Source organism: Myotis brandtii, unplaced genomic scaffold (genome assembly GCF_000412655.1).
Source record: "Myotis brandtii unplaced genomic scaffold, ASM41265v1 scaffold576, whole genome shotgun sequence".
Lineage (NCBI taxonomy): Eukaryota > Metazoa > Chordata > Mammalia > Chiroptera > Vespertilionidae > Myotis > Myotis brandtii.
The window spans coordinates 1,442,370-1,464,475 of NW_005370156.1; the positions used below are offsets into that span (position 1 = coordinate 1,442,370).

Sequence of the window (22,106 nt, forward strand, 5' to 3'; positions counted from 1 at the left end):
CTAATTTTTATGATAATCTTGTATTTCCCGAGAATGATATTATAAATATCCAAATGGCCCTTGGCAGAACAAAGGTTCCCCGCCCCTGTTAGTTGATCAAAAACACTTTTACTTTATGAGGTACATTTTGCTTTATTTTTCAGATGTAAAAAACTATTGGGGGAAAAGAATGCATACACAAAGTAAGTTCTGTGGACTGCGGGAAATGCTGCAGCAGAGGTGTGCCCAGGGTGGGTGCTGTGAGAGTCCTGTCCCAGGCAGGTGTGTGTGTCGGGGGGTGCATCAGGGAAGACTTTCTGGAGGAGGCACAGGAGAGCTAGGTCTAGAAGGATGGGTCGGACTTCGCTGGGTGATGAAGGAGAGGAAGGGCATTCTAGGCAGAGGAACAACATGAGCTAAGGCACAGAGGTCACCATTTTCAGTATTACTAGAAACGAAATTGGCACTCCTGCCTTCTCTTTCCAGGTCTGTATTCTAGTTGGCTGGGAATTTACCCATTTCTGGAAGAAGTTAGTTCAGTCATTTTACTTTAAAAACTTTTTTTTGTTAATCCTCACCAGCGGATATTTTTTTTCTATTGCTTCTTAGAGAGAGTGGAAAGGAAGGAGGGAAGGATAGAGAGAGAAAGCAGGAAAGATATGAGAGGGAGAGAGAAACATTGATGTGAGAGAGACACATCAATTGGTTGCCTCCTGGGCATACCCTGACCAGAGGCAAGGATTGAACCTGCAACCCAGGTATGTGCCCTGGACTGGGAATCGAACCTGCAACCCTTTGGTGCTTGGGCTGACACTCCAACCATTGCACCACACCAGCCAGAGCTTAAAAAATGTTTTTCCTGTTATTTTTCACCCTTACTATATTCAGAGAAGAGTAACCAAAAATGTCAAAAAAAAGTTTATAGAAAAAAATCTATTTCCAGATGGAGATTCTCAAAAGAAGGGGAAAAGAGCAAATCCAAACATCATCCCTAGGCCACAGGTGTGGGCTGAAGTGAGAGATTTATTTTGTGTGTGTGTAAAAGATACAGTTTAAATGAATTTTTAAAATAGAGATGGGAGCTCCTACTGTGTTTTCTTTCATTTTTTGGAGGCCAGCATGTGCTTGATGGAGCAAACATTGTACTAGGGCAATGCAGACAGCTTTTGCTTCTCATCCTCCACAGAATAAGTGCCAGCCTTCCACATGTGTCTGTGCACTCTAAACATCGGAGTCACATAGCACCGGGCACCTGAAGGGATTTTGTACAATCAGTTGTGTCTGTTCAACCTGAGTTTACTAAGTAACCGTGATTATAGGGCTCCAGGATGCTGGACTGAGGTTGGGTGAGGAGAGGAGAAAAAAATGGGTAGATTTTTCTGCACATACTTGTAACATGGCTCTGCCTCACTCTTCAAAGCCAACGTCCTCACCGTGGCCTCCAAGGCCCCAGGTGCTGGTCTCTGCCTCTCTCCAGCCTTACCCCTTCCTCCTCACATGACACCTCAGGGCCTTTGCATATGCTGGCCCTTCTGCTTAGAAAGTGATTCCCCTTCCTCTTTGCTGAGTTAACTCTTTTCATTCTTCAAATCTCACTCAAATGCCAGGAGTGCTTCTCAGACCCCCCAAACTAGATCACATCCTTACATGTTCTCATAAGTCATAGCCCTAATTCTATTAGTTAGTATGTAATTATTGTGGAAATAGTGGTTGAGTGCCTCTGTACAAGCATATAAGCTCGAGGGGAAAGGGGATCATGTTTATTTTGCTCCCTGCTTCCTCTTCAGACCCTTTGTCAGAGAAGGTGGTCAGTTGACATTAATGAAAAGAAGAGATGGAGGGAGTTGAGGAAGGAAGGAATGCACAAGTCACTCCATTTGTATATCAAGTATCTGTGGTTCACTGTTTAAAATAGCTATAATGAGGTATAATTGACATGCAACAAATGTTACATATTAAAGTATAAAATTTGATAAGTTTTGACACATATATGCACCAATAAACCCCCCTCCATCAAGATAATGAACATAATCCATCACTCTCCTAAACTTTTCTTTATGCCCTCCAACCCTTCCTTCTCACTCCCTCCCCAGGCAACCACGATGCTTTCTGTCATTGTAGATTAATTTGCACTTTCTAGAGCTTCTTATAAATGGAATTACAGAATTTGTACTCTTTCTTTAGTTTGGTTTCTTTTACTCAGCATAATTATTTTGAGATTCATATATGTTGCTGTGTATATCAGTAGTCTTTATTGCTGCATAGTATTCTATTACATAATTATATCATAATTTGTTTATACATTCCTCTTATTGATAAACATCTGGGTTATTCAAGTTTTGAGCTATGAAAGATAATGTGTCTCTGAACATCTGTGTGTAAAAGTCTTTGCATGGCCAAATGCTTTCATTTCTCTTGGGTAAACACCTAGGAGAAGAATGGCTAGCTCATATGGTAGATGTAACTTTAACTTCTTATGAAATTATCTGTTATTGGCTTTTCCACCCATCTGCTTCCAGCAAGATATTGTGAAGTTGCTGACATGTTTCTAAAGTGTGTTTTACAACCCAGGCGTGTGCCATTGACCAGAATTGAACCCGGGACTCGTCAGTACACAGGCCGACGCTCTATCCACTGAGCCAAACCAGCTAGGGCTCCGACCCCTGACTTTCTGGGTGTCAGTCTCCTCCCTTGTGTTGCACGGTATCTCCCACTCATGCATGTTCCCTAGGTCACTCCTCTGGGTTCTTCAAATATTGAACACTTCATAGTGAGGCAAAGGTCCATATTCAACTGTGATCCAGCATATTCTGCTGTACATATACCTTTGTTACAAGAAACTTCTATAAAATCCAAAGCCCTAATCTATTTGTCTCTATTTTCCTCAGGGGACACTTAAACTGGCTCCAGCTAGATCGAAGAGTCTTAGAACACGACTTTCCCAAAAAGTCAGGACCAGTGGTTTTATACTTCTGTGTCAGGTATGTACCCCTGGTGTCTCTCTTTTCCTTTCTTCTTCAGAAAAGTCTGGAAGGGTAGAGTGATCAAAAGAAAGGAAAATCAAGTTTGTCTTGCTTCATTACCAGGAATAGAGGTCCTGGAGTAGCTACATTTCCAATAATGTAAACATAGGGCGTGAGTGTGTGAGGCATGCCAGTGTGTGTGCATGACACACGTGTTTGTGCTCTTGAATAGGCTGCTTGTGTGAAATAAAGAAGCGAGCCTTTTTTTTGCCTTTTCGGGGGACATACATCTCAAACTAAACTGAGTCTCTTATAATAACACCAACTCTTGGGTTCTGTTTTGGTGGCTGTTTGAAGCTACATGACAAAAGCTTGTATATTATTTCCATCTATTACAAGTGCCTGTTGACCTTTTGAAACTTACCAGTTTATCCCAAACAGGAGTAGTTGAACCCCAGCAGTAAGCCACAGATCAGTACAGTTCCCAGTGATGGGGTATATGGCAGAATATATCAGAACAATGGTCATTTTCTGTTCACTAATCTATTACAAGTTTTATTTTGTAACTACAGGGAACTAGATTTGCTTCTTGTAGTTAATATTTGCAACAATCTCAGGAAATCCACCAGATTTATCACATTGTTTTGCAAAAGATTGTGTGAAGCCAGAGGGGTCATGTCATGGGTTCTGGGGCAAAGTACAGATGTAAGCAAAGTCAGAATCAGAGCCCCAGGTGGTGGAGCCAGAACCTTCTATAAGGTTTCTGTCAAAAACCTTCATTGAAACACAATCATAGAGACATTTAGGGTGAATGGCTCAGTCTTCCAGTGGACAATAGCCCTTCCACCCATCCATGGGCCCAGCTCTTTTAAAATATGTGAACAGAACTCCAAGAGCAGGACATGTGATTTAAAATTCAGTTCTTTTTTTTTGTTGTTAATTCTCACCCAAGGATATTTTTTCCATTGATTTTTAGAGAGAGTGGGAGAGGGAAGGTAAGAGAGAGAGAGAGGGAAGGAAGGAGGGAGGGGGGGGGGAGACATTGATTGGTTGCCTCTGGCATGCACCCCCCGCCCCCCCCCCGGGCTGGGGATCAAATCTGCAACCCAGGTACCTGCCCTTGACCAGGAATGGAGCCTGTGACCTTTTGGTGCACAAGCTGATGCTCCAACCACTGAATGACACTGGCCAGGGCAACAATTCAGTTCTTAAAGAGCACCCCAGGAGTGCAGTTTTGGACATAGCCATCCTGATACTACAGGAGACACTAGAAGGGACTAAAATCAGAGTTAAGGGCCTCATTTAACAGGCAGGAGTGTGTATCTTTACCATAGCTGGTGGGGTAAACTTAAATTTGGATTGAATGCTTTTTTCATTTAATAGCAGCTTACATATCAGAACTAATCTCAGCCATTTTCATTACTGATGGGTATGATTTCAATGTCATGGTCTCTTTTTTTGGTGCAGATTTATTTCCCCCCACTTTTTCAAAATAGCAGTTTTACTAAGATATAATTCACATACTGCACAGTTTAAAGTGTACAATTAAATGGTTTTTAGTTCATTCACAGAGCTGTACAACCATCGCTACATTCAATTTTAGAACATTCTCATCCCATACCCTCCCCCTGAAACCCATTAGTAGCCACTCCCATATCCCCCACCTCTCCAGCCCTATAGGCCATCACAAATCAACTTCCTATCTCTATACATTAGGGCTATTCTGGACATTTCATAAGAATGTGATCAGGTGATATGGAGTCTTTTGTGTCTTCTTTCACTCAGCATGTTTTTGAAGTTCATCCATGTTGTAGCATGAATCAGGACTTTATTCCTTTTTATTGCTGAATAATATTCCATTGAATGAATATGTCACATTGTATTCCTCCATTCATCAATTGATGTTTTGTTTCTACTTTTTTACTATTGTGAACAATGCTACTCTGAACATTCATGTGCACGTTATTGTGTGAACATGCTTTCGGTTCTCTTGGGTATATACCTAGGAGTAGAATTTCTGGGTCACATGGTAGCTTGGTGTTTAGCATTTGATAACCTTCCAGCTGTTCTACCAGGTGGCTGCACTAGTAATGGATGATGATTCCAATTTCTCCACATCCTTGGCAGCACTTGTTATCTGAACTTTTGATGATACCCATCCTGGAGGGTATGAAGTGTTGTTTTATTGAAGTTTTCATTTGCCTTTCCCTAATGACTAATGATGTTGAGCATCTTTTTATGTTTATTGGCCATTTATAGGTCTTCTTTGGAGAAATGTCTCCAGATCATTTGTTCATTTTTTAAAAAATGTATCTTTATTGTGGAAAGTATTACAGATGTCCCTTCAATGTTACGTTCTCTTGAATGGTGTCTACATTTTCTCAGATAAGTGGAGAAGTAACTTCATAAAGTAACTAGAGGCCTGGTGCCCGAAAATTTGTACACTCAAGGGGGTCCCTCAGCTCCGGAGTCTCACAGTCCAGGAGCCCTCAGGGGATATCCGACTGACTGCTTAGGCCCTCTGCCTCTGGGGAGCAGGCCTAAGCTGCAGTCTGGCCTCCCTCTGCAGGAGGCAACTGGTGAACTGATCAGGGGACAGTGCCAGCCTGCGAGTAGCCGGCCCCGCCCCCCCATAACCCTTCCGCCGCTGCTGGTCGCCACTGCCCTCCCCCCCCACTCCCCTGTCACCATCCCCTCCCTCTGCCTGCTGGCACACGCCTTGGCTGGCCTGGTAGCCCTGCTCGCCAGCCCCACCCCCTGCCAACCAGTTGTCCTGCCGTTCACTCGATTTGCATATTATGCTTTTATTATATAGAATGGAAGGAGGCTGAGCACACGTGCCATGCATTAGGCTGTCTCCTCCTTCCTGGGGTTCTGCAACAACACTCACCAAGAAGAGGAAGTGCTGGGATGCTTGCACGTCAGGCCTCTTTTTCAAGTGTCTGTGATGAGCCAAGTTATTTGTGAGTTGGGGGATCCCAGCCTTGGAGGAAAGCTTGGGGTGCTATGAGGTTGCCAGTTGAAGGGTTTGTCCCTGACAATATGCAGATGGTTTCAAATCGCTCCATGCTGACCCATGTTGACAACAGAGAGAACCGGGATGGGGTGACGAAGACCCAGCAATGCTTCTGCCATCAGCCTCATGTTTTCCTGGTGGGCCACAGCAGGCACCTCACAGAATGCTCGCTCCTTAGGAAAAACTCTCCAAATACCCACTGGGGGACAGACCTCTAACAGCATGGCCACAGGCAGAGCTCCTTCTCCAGCTCTGCGCAAAAGCCGATCTTTCCGGAGAGCCAAAGGTTCCTATTTCCAATTGCCTCTTGGCCACCTGAGAACTTCAAACTCAGCAGGTCCCAAAGCCAAAGTCATTGTCTTTCCACCCTCTCCCACTTCCCAAATCTTCTGTGGTTCCTTCCGATCTGTGATGTCATTATCCACTCAGACATCTAGGCTTTCAATCCTGAAGTCCTTCTTCCTCCAGTTCTTGTGTGCATTCATTCTGCTGCCACTTCCAAAATCTCTCTGTCCTGCCCTCTCCTCATCTGTCACCCGATCTATTGTACCCGCCTCCCAGGGTAGGTGTCACCTGGGCACCAGCTATGGAGGACCCTGGCTCTTAGAACCCCCACGACCCTGAGTCCCCATTTTTCAGCTAGCTGAGCAGCATAGGAACAAATGCCGATAGTTTGTTTTGCCTGAGAGAGGAGGCAGGTGCTCCTATGTGGGGACGCTGACCTTTCTAACAAGAGCAGCCCCTGCCCAGCATCCATCACACAGGCGTACCTGGAGGCAGCCTGACTCCAGTCCCTCAGAGCTTCCCTGCTTTTGTTTAAACATCTATACATTACATCTGTTTAACACGTGTACAGTTAGCCTTTGTGGGATAAAACCACCTGATGAAAGAGACCGTGGAAAATGCCGCTGCCATAAAGCCAAGTTTTAGGAATTCATCGAGTGGAAATATTAACCCTGTGTGACTAAGGGTCTAAGTTTGGGCTGCCATGCCAGCCTGATTTGTTATTTGGCACTTATATACTCTTCCTGTATAAGGCATATTCAAAAACAAAACATCTGTGAGGGTGAGGGTAGAGTTACCGCCTCCATTCAACTGAATAGGAAAAATGAGATCTGAGTATATTGAATAATGTGAATCTGAACTCAGAGAATTCTGCTTGAGCCTCAAGGCCAAAGTTAAGCCTTTTAAATGAGATTTCTTCCTCAGAGGGCCTCAAGCAGTGTGACCTGAGGATGCAGGTCTAAGAGCCCCACTTTCATCGACCTGCTCCCTCCAACTCATCCATCAAATCACCAGGAATGATCACAGTGGCTTCTGGGTCTTAATAATTGCCTAAAAGGGAAAAAGGTCAGAGAGGATGGGACTTTCCATTATTCAGGATGATTGTTAATCTTCACAACAGCCCTTGAAGCAGGTACTATTTGTTATTCCTAATTAAAGATAGGAGGTGGGTTCCCAGGAATATCAGGTACGTTCTCCCCCATCATGACTAGTAAGTTAAGGCATCTGTTCAGGTAGATCTGACTCTAAACCTTGAGCCCTTCCCCGTTCACCATGCTGCCCGCCTTGTAAGTGACAAGTGACACTGTGACTGTTTTTCAGAGATCATCATGGTCCCCCTCCCCCCTTTGCAGAGAGGGCCAGAGGCACCTGACTCAAGATCTGTGACCGGGGCTCATTGTGCTTTCCACACCTGCCATGTCTGCGGAGCCAGCATCCAGCAGAGGTGGTGCTGAGGACAGGTGCTCCCAGCACTGGGTGAAAGGCACATGGAGAGCCGTCCCCCAGGCCTGGCGTTCCCGCAGCACTGCAGACTCAGACACCATTGGCAGAGCGTCCCTAAAGGGGAGACCACAGTCACAAAGCTTTGGCCTGTTGGAAACTCCACATTGAGTGAAGAAGGGATATAAATGCATTTCCCCCAACTTCTGAGGTGCAATCAGCCATGCCTGTTGTCATCTCTTTTCCAATTCAGTCCAAATCCAGCTATGCACAATTGCAACCACTTTCTTACCCAGGACCTCACCTCCCCTTGCTGCTTGGCACACATATATACATGTGTGTACATATATAATCATGTATGTGCAGTACACACACACACACCAATCACACACTTCTTTTATTTCTACTCTTCAGCTGCTGAATGTAGTCACGAGGGAGCGGGGCGGGGTGGGGGGGGGGGGGGTCACACAACTGCATGTGGGCACATGAATGATTGTGACTAGTCAGAGATCATCGATTTTTCTAGCCAGTTCTGTTCGTGTGCCTGCTCAGGGCCTCTGCATGCCCACAATGGCTTTCTTTCCCTCTTGCTGCAGACTCCAAACCAGAAGCTCACCCCCTTTGCTCCAAGGAGGTAACATTGCTTTATGATTTTGCAGAAAAAACAAAAGCTAGTACAGTGAGCTCCATCAGCCTTCCATGCCCTTACCCACAAACTTAATTGTATCTGCCTCAACTTTGTGGCCTTCTCACCCACCTAGTGACCATTGTCCCATCATCCAAGGCTGGCAGGTTCACGTGTCCTCCAGGCCCAGTCCCTTCACCACCTCAGAGAGCCTGCCCCCTCTCATCTCCTCTCTCCTTTTCTCTTCTTAAACAGCTGCTTCTCCATGGATCCCTCCCCCCATGGCCACCTCGCTTCCACCCTAACAGAAAAAAACTCCCCCCCTGACTTGCATCCTCCTCCAGCTGCCACCCTGGGCTTCCCCTTCTGTTCACAGCAAAGGTCCAGAAGATGGGTCTGCACTTCCCACATCCCACAGAGCCCATGCTTTGTGGCAGCCCAGCTTCTGGTCCCATCACCCTACGGTCAGTGGAGGCCAGGACCCCAATCCCACAGGTGCTTCTCTGCCCGCCTTTGCCTGAATCAAATGATGTCAACTTTCTGCCCCTAAACTTACTCTTCTTCCTGTGGCCCCTCCTTGTCTCTGTCATTGACACCATCACCCATCCAGCCCCCCAAGCCAGAAACTTGGGCATCAACCTTGATGTCAACCTGCTCTGTCCCACCTGCTCCCTTCTCTACTCTCAGTCACTGATTCCTGTTATGTCTGCATCTTAACTAGCTCTTATGTCCATCCCTTACTCTCCATGCACACACCCGTGGCTATAATTAGTGCCTTCACAAACCTCTCCTGGTTCTGAAATCTCTGTGCTCATCTTTGCTTCTGATCTTGGCCCCTTCAATCTGTCCTATAAGGTTCCCATGGAGTCTCTTTCCAAAAATTTCATCTATTCTCCTGCTCATAATTTTCCTGGACTCCCATTTGACACACTAAGGATATCTTTGGCACGTCTGATGTGATGTGACTTCTGCATGCCTGTCCATCCTCCTCTTCCCCACCCCTTACTTCTCACACACTTTATAGGCAGCCCAGTGATCACTGTATGACTGAGATCCCATTCAATGAAAGACCTTTGTTTAGCAGTGGTTCTCAACCTGTGGGTCGCGACCCCTTTGGCGGTCGAACGACCCTTTCACAGGGGTCGCCTAAGACCATCCTACATATCAGATATTTACATTACGATTCATAACAGTAGCAACATTACAGTTATGAAGTAGCAACGAAAATAATTTTATGGTTGGGTCACAACATGAGGAACTGTATTTAAAGGGCTAGAAGGTTGAGAACCACTGGTTTAGAGCTGTGAGGCAGGCTACCCAAATTGAAGAATAATGACCCTCTGAGAGTGTTTACCAGGCAGGCTTAAGAAATAGGTTGAGAAAAAAAACAAGGGAAAGTTACCAACCCACCTAAGGAAGTCTCTTGTGGTTTTTTGTTGTTGTTGTTGTTGTTTTTGTAAATCTCATCCCAGGATAATTTTTAATTGATTTAGAGAGAGAGAGAGACATCGGTGTGAGAGAAACATTGAATGGTTGCCTCCCATTCGCTCCCTGAGGTTGTATGGGGTGACACTCCAACCAACTGAGCCACCCATCCGGGGCTCTCTGTCTTTTGACAGACACAAGTTTGTGCTTAGAATGTGTCCTCCACATCTGACTGTTCCTTAAATTGTGTCTTCTCCAGCCAAGTGTCCCTGGAGCTCTGGTCATCTTCCCTGTTCATAAGAAAACAAATGGGGATGAGATTTGTCTCCTCAAATGTAGACTTTCACAAACAATGAACTGAAGTGGGCACTAGGAAAAAAGGAAGAGGAAGCTTTAATTCGGGGGAGGGGATTTTAGAGGCAGTTCATGGCCTGACTGGGTGTTTCCTGACTGGTGGAGACACCAATTGCTATTTCCTGTCACTCACAGGAACATGGGTGTAAAATGAGGTGCCTGCTAACCAGAACTTGCTAGATTCCAACTGGGTGTCCCAGTTAAGATTTCTGTGCCATTGAAATTCTAACCATCAGACATTTGGCCGCAGTCTCACTTACCCTTCTCATTGTGATCGCTCCTTTCTGCTATGAAAAGTCAGCTTCCCAAATGTGACATTTCTGTTCATTACAAAATGAAATCACTGGTCCATTTAATTAACACTTGCTCTAAATTCTCAGTGATTCCCAGTGTGAGGGGTGGATGTGAGAGGGAAGAGGAGGAGCGAGGGGCCAGAGGGGGGACCTGGCGGATGCCATCAGTTGGAGTGTTTGGCCCACTGTAGTCGGAGGCTCCCATGACTTCAGGGCCTCTTGCGTATGTAATGTGTGCAAACACATGACGTGGCGCATATTTAGCCCTACCTCAGACAGTGTGATAAAACATTCCTGGTTGGGGTCACCTGGGCCAGGTTTTGTTGACATTGCTCATGGAGCCCAAAGAGCATTCTTGGCCCGGTGTGCCCTTGGCTAGGGACACTGTTCCCTTTGCCTCAGAAAGAAGCCCTAAGATCCAGTCCTGCCCAGTCTGCTGAAGAACCTGTTAAAGTGTAGGTTTCGTTATGGATCAGGTACAGTGAGGCCAATAGACCATGAGACAGCTGTCATTGAAAAGGCAGTTTGCTACTCGGAGTTCCCACAGGCACAGACGCACCAGGCCAGGTGGACAGGGAACTGAGGGCAAGAGCCTCTATTGTTTCTGGGGGAGGAATGGGTGAGGATTGGCTACTTTGAATAATTTCAGAGGACTCGGGCTGAGAGGCTGCCCCAAGTTGTTGGTTCCTTGCCCTGGAGTGATGAGGGTAGGCGGGTCTGGCCTGAGTGTGAGAGCCCTGTGGAGGAGGCCGGAGCTGGGTGGGCTCTGGATGGGTTGGTTTGTGTATGAAGGGCATGCTCCCAGGTGAGTCCTTTACTATCTCTAGGAATAGGCTAATGCTGGGAGGGTGGACCCTCCAGAGTTAGTGAGGCCCCAGATGTGGGTATTAACCCATGGTTAGTACAGAACCAGACTTGGAATTGTCCATTCAGATTCTCTGATTCTATAAGAAAATGCTCATTTTGGGGGGTTTACCCAGAGACCTGGAGTTTTCTTTGTGAACGAGGTGGTAGTTAAATAAATCAACATCGCCACCTACTGCCGAAAAGGAGTACCTTTGGCAAGGCTCTCAGAAAAAAAAATCAGAACTGTTTTTGTTGTTGTTTTTTTAAAAAGGAGAAAATCGAAAATCTCTACTGTGAACTGAAACCACCATCATTTGCCATTTCCCCAGAAGTTTCTCCTCCCGGGGGCGCTGGGCCTCGGGATGTGCACTGAGATGCCTGAGGCCTGTTTCTCTCTATGCATTTTTGACTCACTAGTTCTCTAGCACAGATGGAAAGTTCAGGATGAGTTGAATATCCCCGGTTATAGAATAATAATATGACAGGCCTGGAACTCACAGGGCTTTCCAGGCTGTTTCTTGGTGATAAAGGTTAACAGGAAACTGCTTTACAATTTGTGTCAAGAGGAGATGAATTGCTTTCTTCATGTGAGAATATGCTTGTTATTTCCTCTACCTTCCTGCCTCTTGGACAGCCAGACAACACAGAACTCAGTGGAAATGAGTGTTGTTGCAAAAATAAAAAGGTAGAATTTGCCATCTCATTTCAGTTTTCCATTATTGGAGAGTTGAAAATGGAATTGTTGTTTCCTTAATATACTGGTGAGAAAATGGGAGCTGGGGAGACAGAATGTCTTCACTCCTAAATTCTCAGGAATGAAAACAATCCAATAAAGCTATAAGGCATTGCTTTGAAATGAAGTTACTTCACAGGCAACAGGTTTAGACTCACAATTATTATTACAGAGCTCAGCTCACTCGCTGTTGAACTCAAGACGCCTCTGCTGTTGTTTGGCTTTAGGAGTCAAGGCAGGCAGCAGCTCTGTCTGAACAACTTTCCACGGTAACAGTGAGGGAGGGGCAGGGGCAAGGGCTGGATGTGGAATATAAAACCCCGTAACCTAGAATTTTGTGACATCTTGGAAACCGGGTATTTCTTCTCCTTCCTGCATTGTCTTCATTGCCCATTTCACTGTCCAGTAGAACTCCAGCCAGTGGTGAAAGGAGAGTTTCCTTCACAGATGCGTAGTGAGCTCTTGTTTGTGCCAGGCACTGTAGTGGTGCTGGAGAGGCACTAGGACCAGGAGGGAACAACAGCAGCCTCCTTAGGGGACTTCCCAGGTGACAGAAAGTTACAGGACCCGGAGGCAGTGCCACAGGCAGAGGGTGGCCTGGGAAAGGAGTGCTTCTGTGGGGAGAGAGTGGAATCAGATAAAATGTGTGGTGGTCCTGAGCCAAGGGCTGGAGTGAGTTAGGGTGTGGAGGATTGTTTGGGGGGACAGTGAGAGGAATAGCTTGAACAAAGGCAAAAAGCAAGTTTCATCTGTAATAGCCACACCTGCAAGTCACCCAGTCGAGCTGGCATTCTTCTGAACCACGTAGAGTGGGAACCAAGGCTTGTCACCTTTCCTCTTTCTCTCTGGTCTCCTCCTCTCCTGTCCCTTTACTCCCCTGGGTTTCCCCCTCCCTTCCTTCCTTCCTTTTTCATTTTGCTATTCTGACTACCTCTTTCCAAAAGCCCTTTACAGTGGATGTAGATTTTAATTAAATCAACTTTAACTTATTTTGCTTTGAGATGGAGAATTTGCTACTGCTTTGCAAGTCTCCATTATTATGGAACTGAAAGTTATACAACTGGACAGTTCTTCTGAGACCAACACCACGGATGCTACATGGAGGCATCCACATCCTATGGCACCTGCTCCGGGAGGCAGATGCCTTCAGTCATTCACTCATTCATTTACTCATTCATTTACTTTTGCGGAGGAGGAGGTGTGGTAGAGATCAACCAGCCTTCTCTTTCCCAGGCTTTGCAAGAATGGGGGCCATAAAGTGATTTCCAAAAATTCTGTAGACTCTTTCTTACATGATGGTAATTGTATTGATATCTGTTGATTGGAAATATCTGCTAATACTTTAAGTGAATTTAAATTTAAATGAATCTGTAATGTATTACAATAGCCTCCATGCACATTTGAAAAATGATGGAACACATTGTTTAGTCAGTATGTAGAGACAAAAGGTTGCTAACTGGTGGGCTGTGGACTTGACCTAGCATATGGACATGTTTTGTTTGCTTTATATAATGTTGGTTTGTTGTTTTTTGCTGTTGTTATTGTTTTAATCCGAATTAGTTTCCTGTACCTAAAGCAGTAGCTTCTTAGATATAGACTTTGCAAGAATGGAGGCCATAAAGTGATTTCCAAAAATTCTGTAGACTCTTTCTTACATGATGGTAATTGTATTGATATCTGTTGATTGGAAATATCTGCTAATACTTCAAGTGAATTTAAATGAATCTGTAATGTATTACAATAGCCTACATGCACATTTGAAAAATGATGGAACACATTGTTTAGTCAGTATGTAGAGACAAAAGATTGCTAACTGGTGGGCTGTGGACTTGACCTAGCATATGGACATGTTTTGTTTGCTTTATATAATGTTGGTTTGTTGTTTTTTGCTGTTGTTATTGTTTTAATCCGAATTAGTTTCCTGTACCTAAAGCAGTAGCTTCTTAGATATAGAACTGCTGACCAAGTCCTGCTGTCTCCTTTTACAATCTGGGAAAGAAGCCCAGAGAGATTATGTTACTTGCCCTAAATCACACTGAGCTGGGACCAGATCACTGGCCTCTTGACTTCTTCCCCAGGATCCTTTCCATCATCTTGTAATGCTGTTCTAGAACATTATACCATTCGTTTCTTCTCTTTTCACCTGCAGTCCCCTCTTGGTATCCCCAGTTTCTGTGCAGCAAGTATCCAGGGCCCCCCAAGAGTTGTCACACCCATTCAGAGCTTCTTCTCCTCCAAGGCTCTGCATTTCAATCATCTCCTCTTTCCCCTCTCATCACAGCGCCTACTCTCTTAGTGCAGATGATCCTTATCTAATTAAGGGATTTAATAAACTCCAAAGTCAATGTGTAGGCGCACTTAATGTAAACTTAAATAATTTCAGCATGTTTCATCCTGAAAAAAAATCCATGAGCTCCATCTGGATAAAAATTCAATTCTCATTGGGCTTAATATACATTAATATTACAGTGTTACACGTGCCACAGCCCTCGGCATGTGCAGAAATCAGACCACACGTCTCCACCTTCGGGAAGACAGGTCATAACCATTTCTCAGAGAAATATGGCCCCTGGTTTTGATGAAGCAGAAGAAACTGTCTTTTAAAAATCCAGCTCAACAGTGATTAGGACAAAAAAGTACTGTATTGAAAACAAATAGTGTTTTTTTTAAAAAAAAATGGAAAGCAGGTAAGGAAAAAGAAAGTAGATGGTCGAGTGTAAGTCCACTCTGAGAAGCTGATAGCAGGCCCAGTTCTTTGCCACGATAAGGGCTATCAGGCATGATGGTCCTATAAATGGAATCATATGAAAATAACAGATCACTCATTTTTCTTGTGTTCATTTAGGACTGGGAGCACTGGTCCTCATGTCAAATCCTGTAGCTCGGAGAACAGTATATTATCTGCTTGGTCGGTGCTTCAGTGATTCATCTGCGGTTTTTCTCTTCCAGGTTCTACATAGAAAGCATTTCATACCTAAAGGATAATGCCACCATTGAGCTCTTCTTCCTGAATGCTAAGTCCTGTATCTACAAGGTAAGTTTCCCATTGAGATCTGAAAGTATCTTTTGAAGCTGGAAAGCCCAAGTTGTTGTCTCTCATGTGATTTTAAGGCTTAGTAGGAGTAACTTATAAATTAATTACTATAAATAAATGACAACTTCATGAACCTAGAGCTACCAGTGTAATAGTGTGACTCCTGATCCCAGCACTGTGGTTTTGGCTCCTTGAGGTGCTCTTTAACCTGATCTTAGGGGCCGCCTTAACTTGGCAACTTGTCCAAAGAGGAACCTAGACAAGTATGACTAATGCACTAGTCATCTTAGGTCTCACTAGTACGAATGAACTTATAACCAAATGCATTTATTTCTCACCATTTTTAGACCTTCTAGCAGCATCTCTCAAAGAGATGCTATTGGACTTAGGGTGGGACAAATGGTTTATAATTGTGCTAAAATACACATAAAATTCACTATCATAACCATTAATAAATGTACAGTTCACTGGTACTGAGTGCATTTACATCATTACCACCATCTTCAGAATTCTTTTCATATCCTAAAACTAAAACTTTGTACCCATTAAACACTAATTCATTCCTCTTCCCTCTAGACCAGTGGTTCTCAACCTTCCTAATGCCCCGACCCTTTAATACAGTTTCTCATGTTGTGGTGACCCCCAACCATAAAATTATTTTCGTTGCTACTTCATAACTGTAATCTTGCTACTGTAATGAATCGTAATGTAAATATCTGATATGCAGGATATATTTTCATTGTTACAAATTGAACATAATTAAAGCATAGTGATTAATCACAAAAACAATATGTAATCATATATGTGTTTTCTGATGGTCTTAGGTGACCCATTGAGCTCTTCTTCCTGAATGCTAAGTCCTGTATCTACAAGGTAAGTTTCCCATTGAGATCTGAAAGTATCTTTTGAAGCTGGAAAGCCCAAGTTGTTGTCTCTCATGTGATTTTAAGGCTTAGTAGGAGTAACTTATAAATTAATTACTATAAATAAATGACAACTTCATGAACCTAGAGCTACCAGTGTAATAGTGTGACTCCTGATCCCAGCACTGTGGTTTTGGCTCCTTGAGGTGCTCTTTAACCTGATCTTAGGGGCCGCCTTAACTTGGCAACTTGTCCAAAGAGGAACCTAGACAAGTATGACTAATGCACTAGTCATCTTAGGTCTCACTAGTATGGATGAACTTATAACCAAATGCATTTATTTCTCACTATTTTTAGACTTTCTAGCAGCATCTCTCAAAGAGATGTTATTGGACTTAGGGAAGGACAAATTGTTTTTAATTGTGCTAAATACACATAAAATTCACTATCATAACCATTGATAAATGTACAGTTCACTGGTACTGAGTGCATTTACGTCATTACCACCATTTTCAGAACTCTTTTCATCTCATAAAACTGAAACTCTGTACCCATTAAACACTAATTCATTCCTCCTCCCTCTACACCCTAGTAACTACCTTTCTACCTTTGGTCTCTGAATTTCACTGCTGTATGTACCTCATATAAGTGGAATCAAACAGTACAGGGTGGGGAAAAAGCAGATTTACAGTTGTTTGTGTGGAAAATAATACAATAATAATAAATACAGTAGGTCCTCGGGTTACAGGACACCTGTAAAAGGGTCGTTCGACTCCCAAAGGGGTCGCAACCCACAGGTTGAGAACCGCTACTCTAGACCCTAGTAACTACCTTTCTACCTTCAGTCTCTATGAATTTCACTGCTGTATGTACCTCATATAAGTGGAATCAAACAGTACAGGGTGGGGCAAAAGCAGATTTACAGTTGTTTGTGTGGAAAATAATACAATAATTAATAAATACAGTAGGTCCTCGGGTTACGTTGGAGATCCGTTCCTATGGCGCAACATAACGCGATTTTCGCCGTAAGTCAGAACCCACCTACATAAGCACCTACGTCACTCATATGGAGCACATACACAGCAGTAATGAAGTGAAACAGTAAAAAAAAAAATTAAAAGAAAGATAACAATTCCTGACCTTTACTTGTAAATAAATAATAAAAAACATAAAGCACATATGTAGATACGTCGAAATGATGGAACTTTTTTTTTTATATAAATAAATGGGAGATGGCGATGTAACCACGAAATGACGTACATCGAGTCCCACGTAACCCGAGGACTGTCTGTAATAATATGAAAATGAAGTCTGTGTTTCATGTACTCACAACTATATACCTACTTTTGCCTTGCCTGGTATTTGTTATTGTGTGACTGACTTATTTCACTTAGTATAATGTCCTCAAGATTAATCCACGTTGCAGCATGTGTCAAAATGCTCTTGCTTTTTAAGGCTGAATAATATTTAATTATCTGGATATACCATGGCCTGTTTATCCATTCCTTCATCAATGGACACTTGGATCACTTTCACCTTTTGCTATTGTGAATAATGCTGCTATGAACATGGGTTTATAAATATCTGTACAAGTCCCTGCTTTCAGTTGTCTTGGGTTTGTATACAGAAGTGGTATTGCTGGATCACATGTAATTCTATGTTTAATCTGAGAAGCTGTCATACTGATTTCCATAGTGACTGCGCCAATTTATATTCCCACCAACTATGGATAAAGGTTCCAGTTCCTCTGCATCCTTGCCAACACTTATCTTCTGTGGTTTTTTGTTTGTTTGTTTGTTTTTAATAATAGCCATCCTGATAGTGTGAGGTCTTATCGCATCCTTGCCAACACTTATCTTCTGTGGGGTTTTTTGGTGTTTTTTATTTTTTTTTAATAATAGCCATCCTGATAGTGTGAGGTCTTATCTTATTGTGATTTTGATTTGCATTTCTCTAATAGTAAGGTTGAACATCTTTCCATATGCTCAGTGGCCATTTGTACATCTTCTTTAGAGGAATGTCTATTCAAGAACAGTTCTTAATTGGGTGGGACAGTCCCTTGCTCTGTACCCAGTTTCCCGATATGCTAATAGTGTTTCCTTTCATTGGAAAACCCACATGCCCATACCCATTTCCAGCGCATAGCCCTTCCCTTCCGGGGGAGAGGTGCTTGCAGAGCACCCCGTGGGTTGAGAACCACCACTAGGAGAACATTTTTAAAATAAACAGCCACTCTGCTGGCCCCCAGCATGCACCCCATGTCTCACTACTGCAGCCTTCAGCACACACACCACGTGTGCTTGTTAGCAACGTAAAGACAGGTGATACCCGCTCAGGTCTTACATGGCAGGCTGGGTGCTGAGTGCCTTCCGGAAGTTGTGTGGCTGAATCTTCACAACACCTTTGAGGGGAATACTACTTTTAATCTCTTTTTTTCCCTGTGAAGAAGATGAGGCACAGGGAGGTTGTAAGATTCGCCTGAGGTCACATATCTACTGAATGGCAGTCTCAACTGGGGTTGAGCTCAGTCACCTGCGCCCTGGAGGGCATACTCTCCTCAGAGTGGAAGATGCCCCTGCATCCAGAGAACTTCAAAGCAAGTACACGTGTTATAAAACGGTCAGTGGTTATATTGGAAGGAGCCTGAGGAGATTCCCACTGCCTATATTTTCACACTTTGACTAAACCCATTTTTGGGGGATTTCAACAACCCATAACCATTCTCTCTCTCACACACACACACACACACACACACACACACACACACACACACAGAGTTGAAATGGTGTGTCAGCCATCACTTTTCCTTCTGGAAGTACTTCCGCACTTTCATTGCACCGAATAGTTTTACCATATGCAAATATTCAAACTAACGAGGGCCTGGTAGTGATAAAATTCAGTTCTGTGAAAGGACCGCACTTGGTGACAGCTACTGAGCCAGGGCTTACATGGGGCTCAAACCCAGTGGCTCAAGACTAAAGTATTTTGAGTTTTTGCTGAATGGAGGGAAAAGTCACTAAATGTAGTTCCAGGAACATGCAGGTTCCTTCCTTTCTCCAAGCCCTTGTTTTCTCATTATAACGTGGAAATCATAATACCAAATTTACATGCCTTATAGATTGTAAGAGTAACTGCTGCTTTTTGTTTAATGAATGTAAGCACACTTTGAAAATGGTCAGAAATGAAAAGTGAGCACTGTCCACCAGATGGCAGACGTGAGCAGTAAATGTTTGGAAAGTCACTGACCTGATGAAATCACACTCAACCCAGGCAAGTACAGAAATACCCCAAATACCCCAAACCACTGCCTATATTTTCACATTTTGACTAAACCCAGTTTTTGGGGTTTTCAACAACCCATAACCATTCACACACACACACACACACACACACACACACACACACTTTCTTTTAATTTTTTTTTACTGTTCAGGCAGCTGGGTGAAGGGAGAGAAAGGTTCCCTCTCAGGGTTGCTCAGTTCAGTTTGGTCACAAATGCTGAGCTGGAGCTGAAGACCACAGTGCTTTTAGACTCTGGGATTCATGGGAAATAAAAATAGGATAAATCCTTCCAACAAAATACTAGGTTCCCAAGTGAAGGTGATGATGCATTCATTTATGATCACGGTGCCCACAGCAGCAGTCTGCCTACTGACATGGGGGAGGGTGTCAGTTCAGAACCCCAGCCGCCTCATCTCGGAGCTATCCTAGAGCTTGGCCATGCCAATGACCCAGGGATGGTTGTTCTGCAGTTTCTATAGGATACCAAACAGCATCATGGATGACCTGTTTCCCTCCCTGTTATCAAAAATAAAGTTTTAATTTGCATAAATCGATACTTAGAGTTTATTTTTACAATGTTCACATATATTACTTTATTTGAGCCTCATGAGTGAGGTTGAGCAGGACACATTAACTTTCCAGAGGAAGGAAACTGATGTCAGGGAGGTTACGGGACTTACTCAGAGACAAAGGGCCTGATGTGACCTATTGTGCACAGTTGTAAACATGTAAAGATCTTGGGAGTTCCAGTAGCACAGTGATTGTAATTAGGAATTTAGGTTTGGTGTCTGACAGACTTGGGTTCCCTTTCCAGCTCCGCCTCTTAGTAAATGCAATAAGTGTGGACACCTTCTGTGGTGTCTCCAAGCTTAATTTTCCACTTTGGTTTGCAAGGCTATTAAAAGAACCTACCCACAACCTTCTTGAGAAAATCAAGCAAGATAAAGCATGAATGAGGATAGCACCCCGCCAGGCACTCTGTTAGCTCCTGTGGAGATGGAAGTGCTCACTTGGGTGCAGGCTCAAGGAGGTATTTATCTTGGCTGCGATCTTCTTTGAGTCACTCACGCTGCCCTGGAGCCAGGGGGTGGTGCCAGACATAACCTGTAGATGATGCTGATACCACAGGCTTCAGTTGACACAGCACAGGTTTCATATCAGCTCCCTTCCTGTTTCTTGGGGAATGAGTCCTACAGCATGCTGGAATCCAAGTCGTTCCGATAAAATAAGCTGTTTAGAACCAAGACGGCTGTGTAGGTAAATGCTGGTACTTGCCGCTTCCCACAACTACATCAAAATTACAACTAAAATACAGAAAAACCATCATTCAGAACCACTTGAAGTGCAAGTCCTACAACTAGAGGAGTAAAGAAGAAAATACATACTGGTAGAGACTGATTGGAGGGGCAGAGGCGCGAAATGGACTGGTCCAACATATGGCATTTTTATAATCGGGAAGGATTTAGTGGCTGTAGGGTCCCAGCCTCACACCAGACCCCTAGCCCAGAGTTCCATAGCTTGGAAGAGAAGTCCCCATAACTTTGGGCTGTAAAAACCAGTGGGGATTGGGGCTGAGTGACACAGAGGCTGCTAGAGACCCAGGGAGTTCCTCTTAAAGGGCCGAACTTATAAGGTCCCGCTCCCTCTGAGCTCCAGCTCTGGGTGGCAGCACTGGGGGAAAAAGGGACATACTGGGATGAACTGGATTGTTTGGCATAAGGACAGGATCTCAGGGGTGGCTTTCTCCCAGACAGGGGTGCTCCCAGGGGTCATTGTTCCTGTGCTGGGACCTCCCCTAGTCACAGAGCTGACTCACAGCCATATCTGAGTTTCTATAAGCATGGCTTACACTATTTGCTCCTACCTGGTGATTCCCTGAGACCCCTGCCCCATCGAACTTGCAGCCCCACCCAAACTGTTTGCAGAGGCTTTTCCATATGAATGGCCTGTCCTGGATCAGCCTTCAGACTTTCCTAAAATCTCTTAAACAAGTAGCAGCTGATGTCAGCATGCCCCATACCTATCAATAAGAGTCCCAAGACCCAGCACTAGCACTAGCCTGCCTCACCTGGACATTTCCAAGCCCATTACAAATAGCAGCCATCTGCTGATAGCTTCATAGCTCCTACTGGGTAGCCTCAGGCAGTAGCTGACTTTGCACCTCCCCAGAGGCCCCAGAGCCAGTGCAACTGGTAGACAGATTCAGATCATACCAGATTACAACTCTGCACATCCACAAGCAACACACTCAAGGGGCAGATGTAGTGAGCACCAAAGCCCCACTGAAGCAAGTTCTGCTCCATAGGGGTGTCTCCTGCACAGCACACACTTTTAAGGTCTTTAAAGAACTGTCTAGAAGCCGCCGATAAATTTAGTAAGGCCCTCGAAAAGACTGGTGAGACCGCCGATAAATGTATTGAGATCTTCAAGAAATCTAGTGAGACCCTCGAGGTTGTGATAAAGGACCAACTAGTAATTAAGCATACACTGACTGAAATAAAGAATATTATACAGACTCCCAACAGCAGACCAGAGGATCGCAAGAATCAAGTCAAAGATTTGAAATACGAAGAAGCAAAAAACACCCAACCGGAAAAGCAAAATGAAAAAAGAATCCAAAAATATCAAGATAGTGTAAGGAGCCTCTGGGACAGCTTCAAGCGTACCAACATCCGAATTATAGGGGTGCCAGGAGAAGAGAGAGAGCAAGATATTGAAAACCTATTTGAAGAAATAATGACAGAAAACTTTCCCTATCTGGTAAAAGAAATAAACTTACAAGTCCATGAAGCCCAGAGAGTCCCAAACAAGAGGAACCCAAAGTGGCCCATACCAAAACACATCATAATTAAAAGGCCAGGGATTAAATATAAAGAGAGAATCTTTAAAAGCAGCAAGAGAAAAGCAGTTAGTTACCTATAAGGGAGTGCCCATACATCTGTCAGCTGATTTCTCAACAGAAACTTTG

At 44.0% G+C, this 22,106-nt stretch overlaps 1 protein-coding gene across 7 annotated transcripts in view; it reads left to right on the forward strand.

The window, feature by feature from the left end:
- Nucleotides 1-22,106, forward strand: part of FRMD4A (FERM domain containing 4A) — a 608,042-nt gene that overhangs the window by 455,524 nt on the left and 130,412 nt on the right. For all 7 annotated transcript variants that reach the window (XM_014549925.1, XM_005878894.2, XM_005878895.2 and 4 more), the window contains 2 exons: nt 2,868-2,960; nt 14,909-14,993. In XM_014549925.1, coding sequence (XP_014405411.1) covers nt 2,868-2,960; nt 14,909-14,993 — 178 coding nt within the window. The remainder of the gene's footprint in view (nt 1-2,867; nt 2,961-14,908; nt 14,994-22,106) is intronic.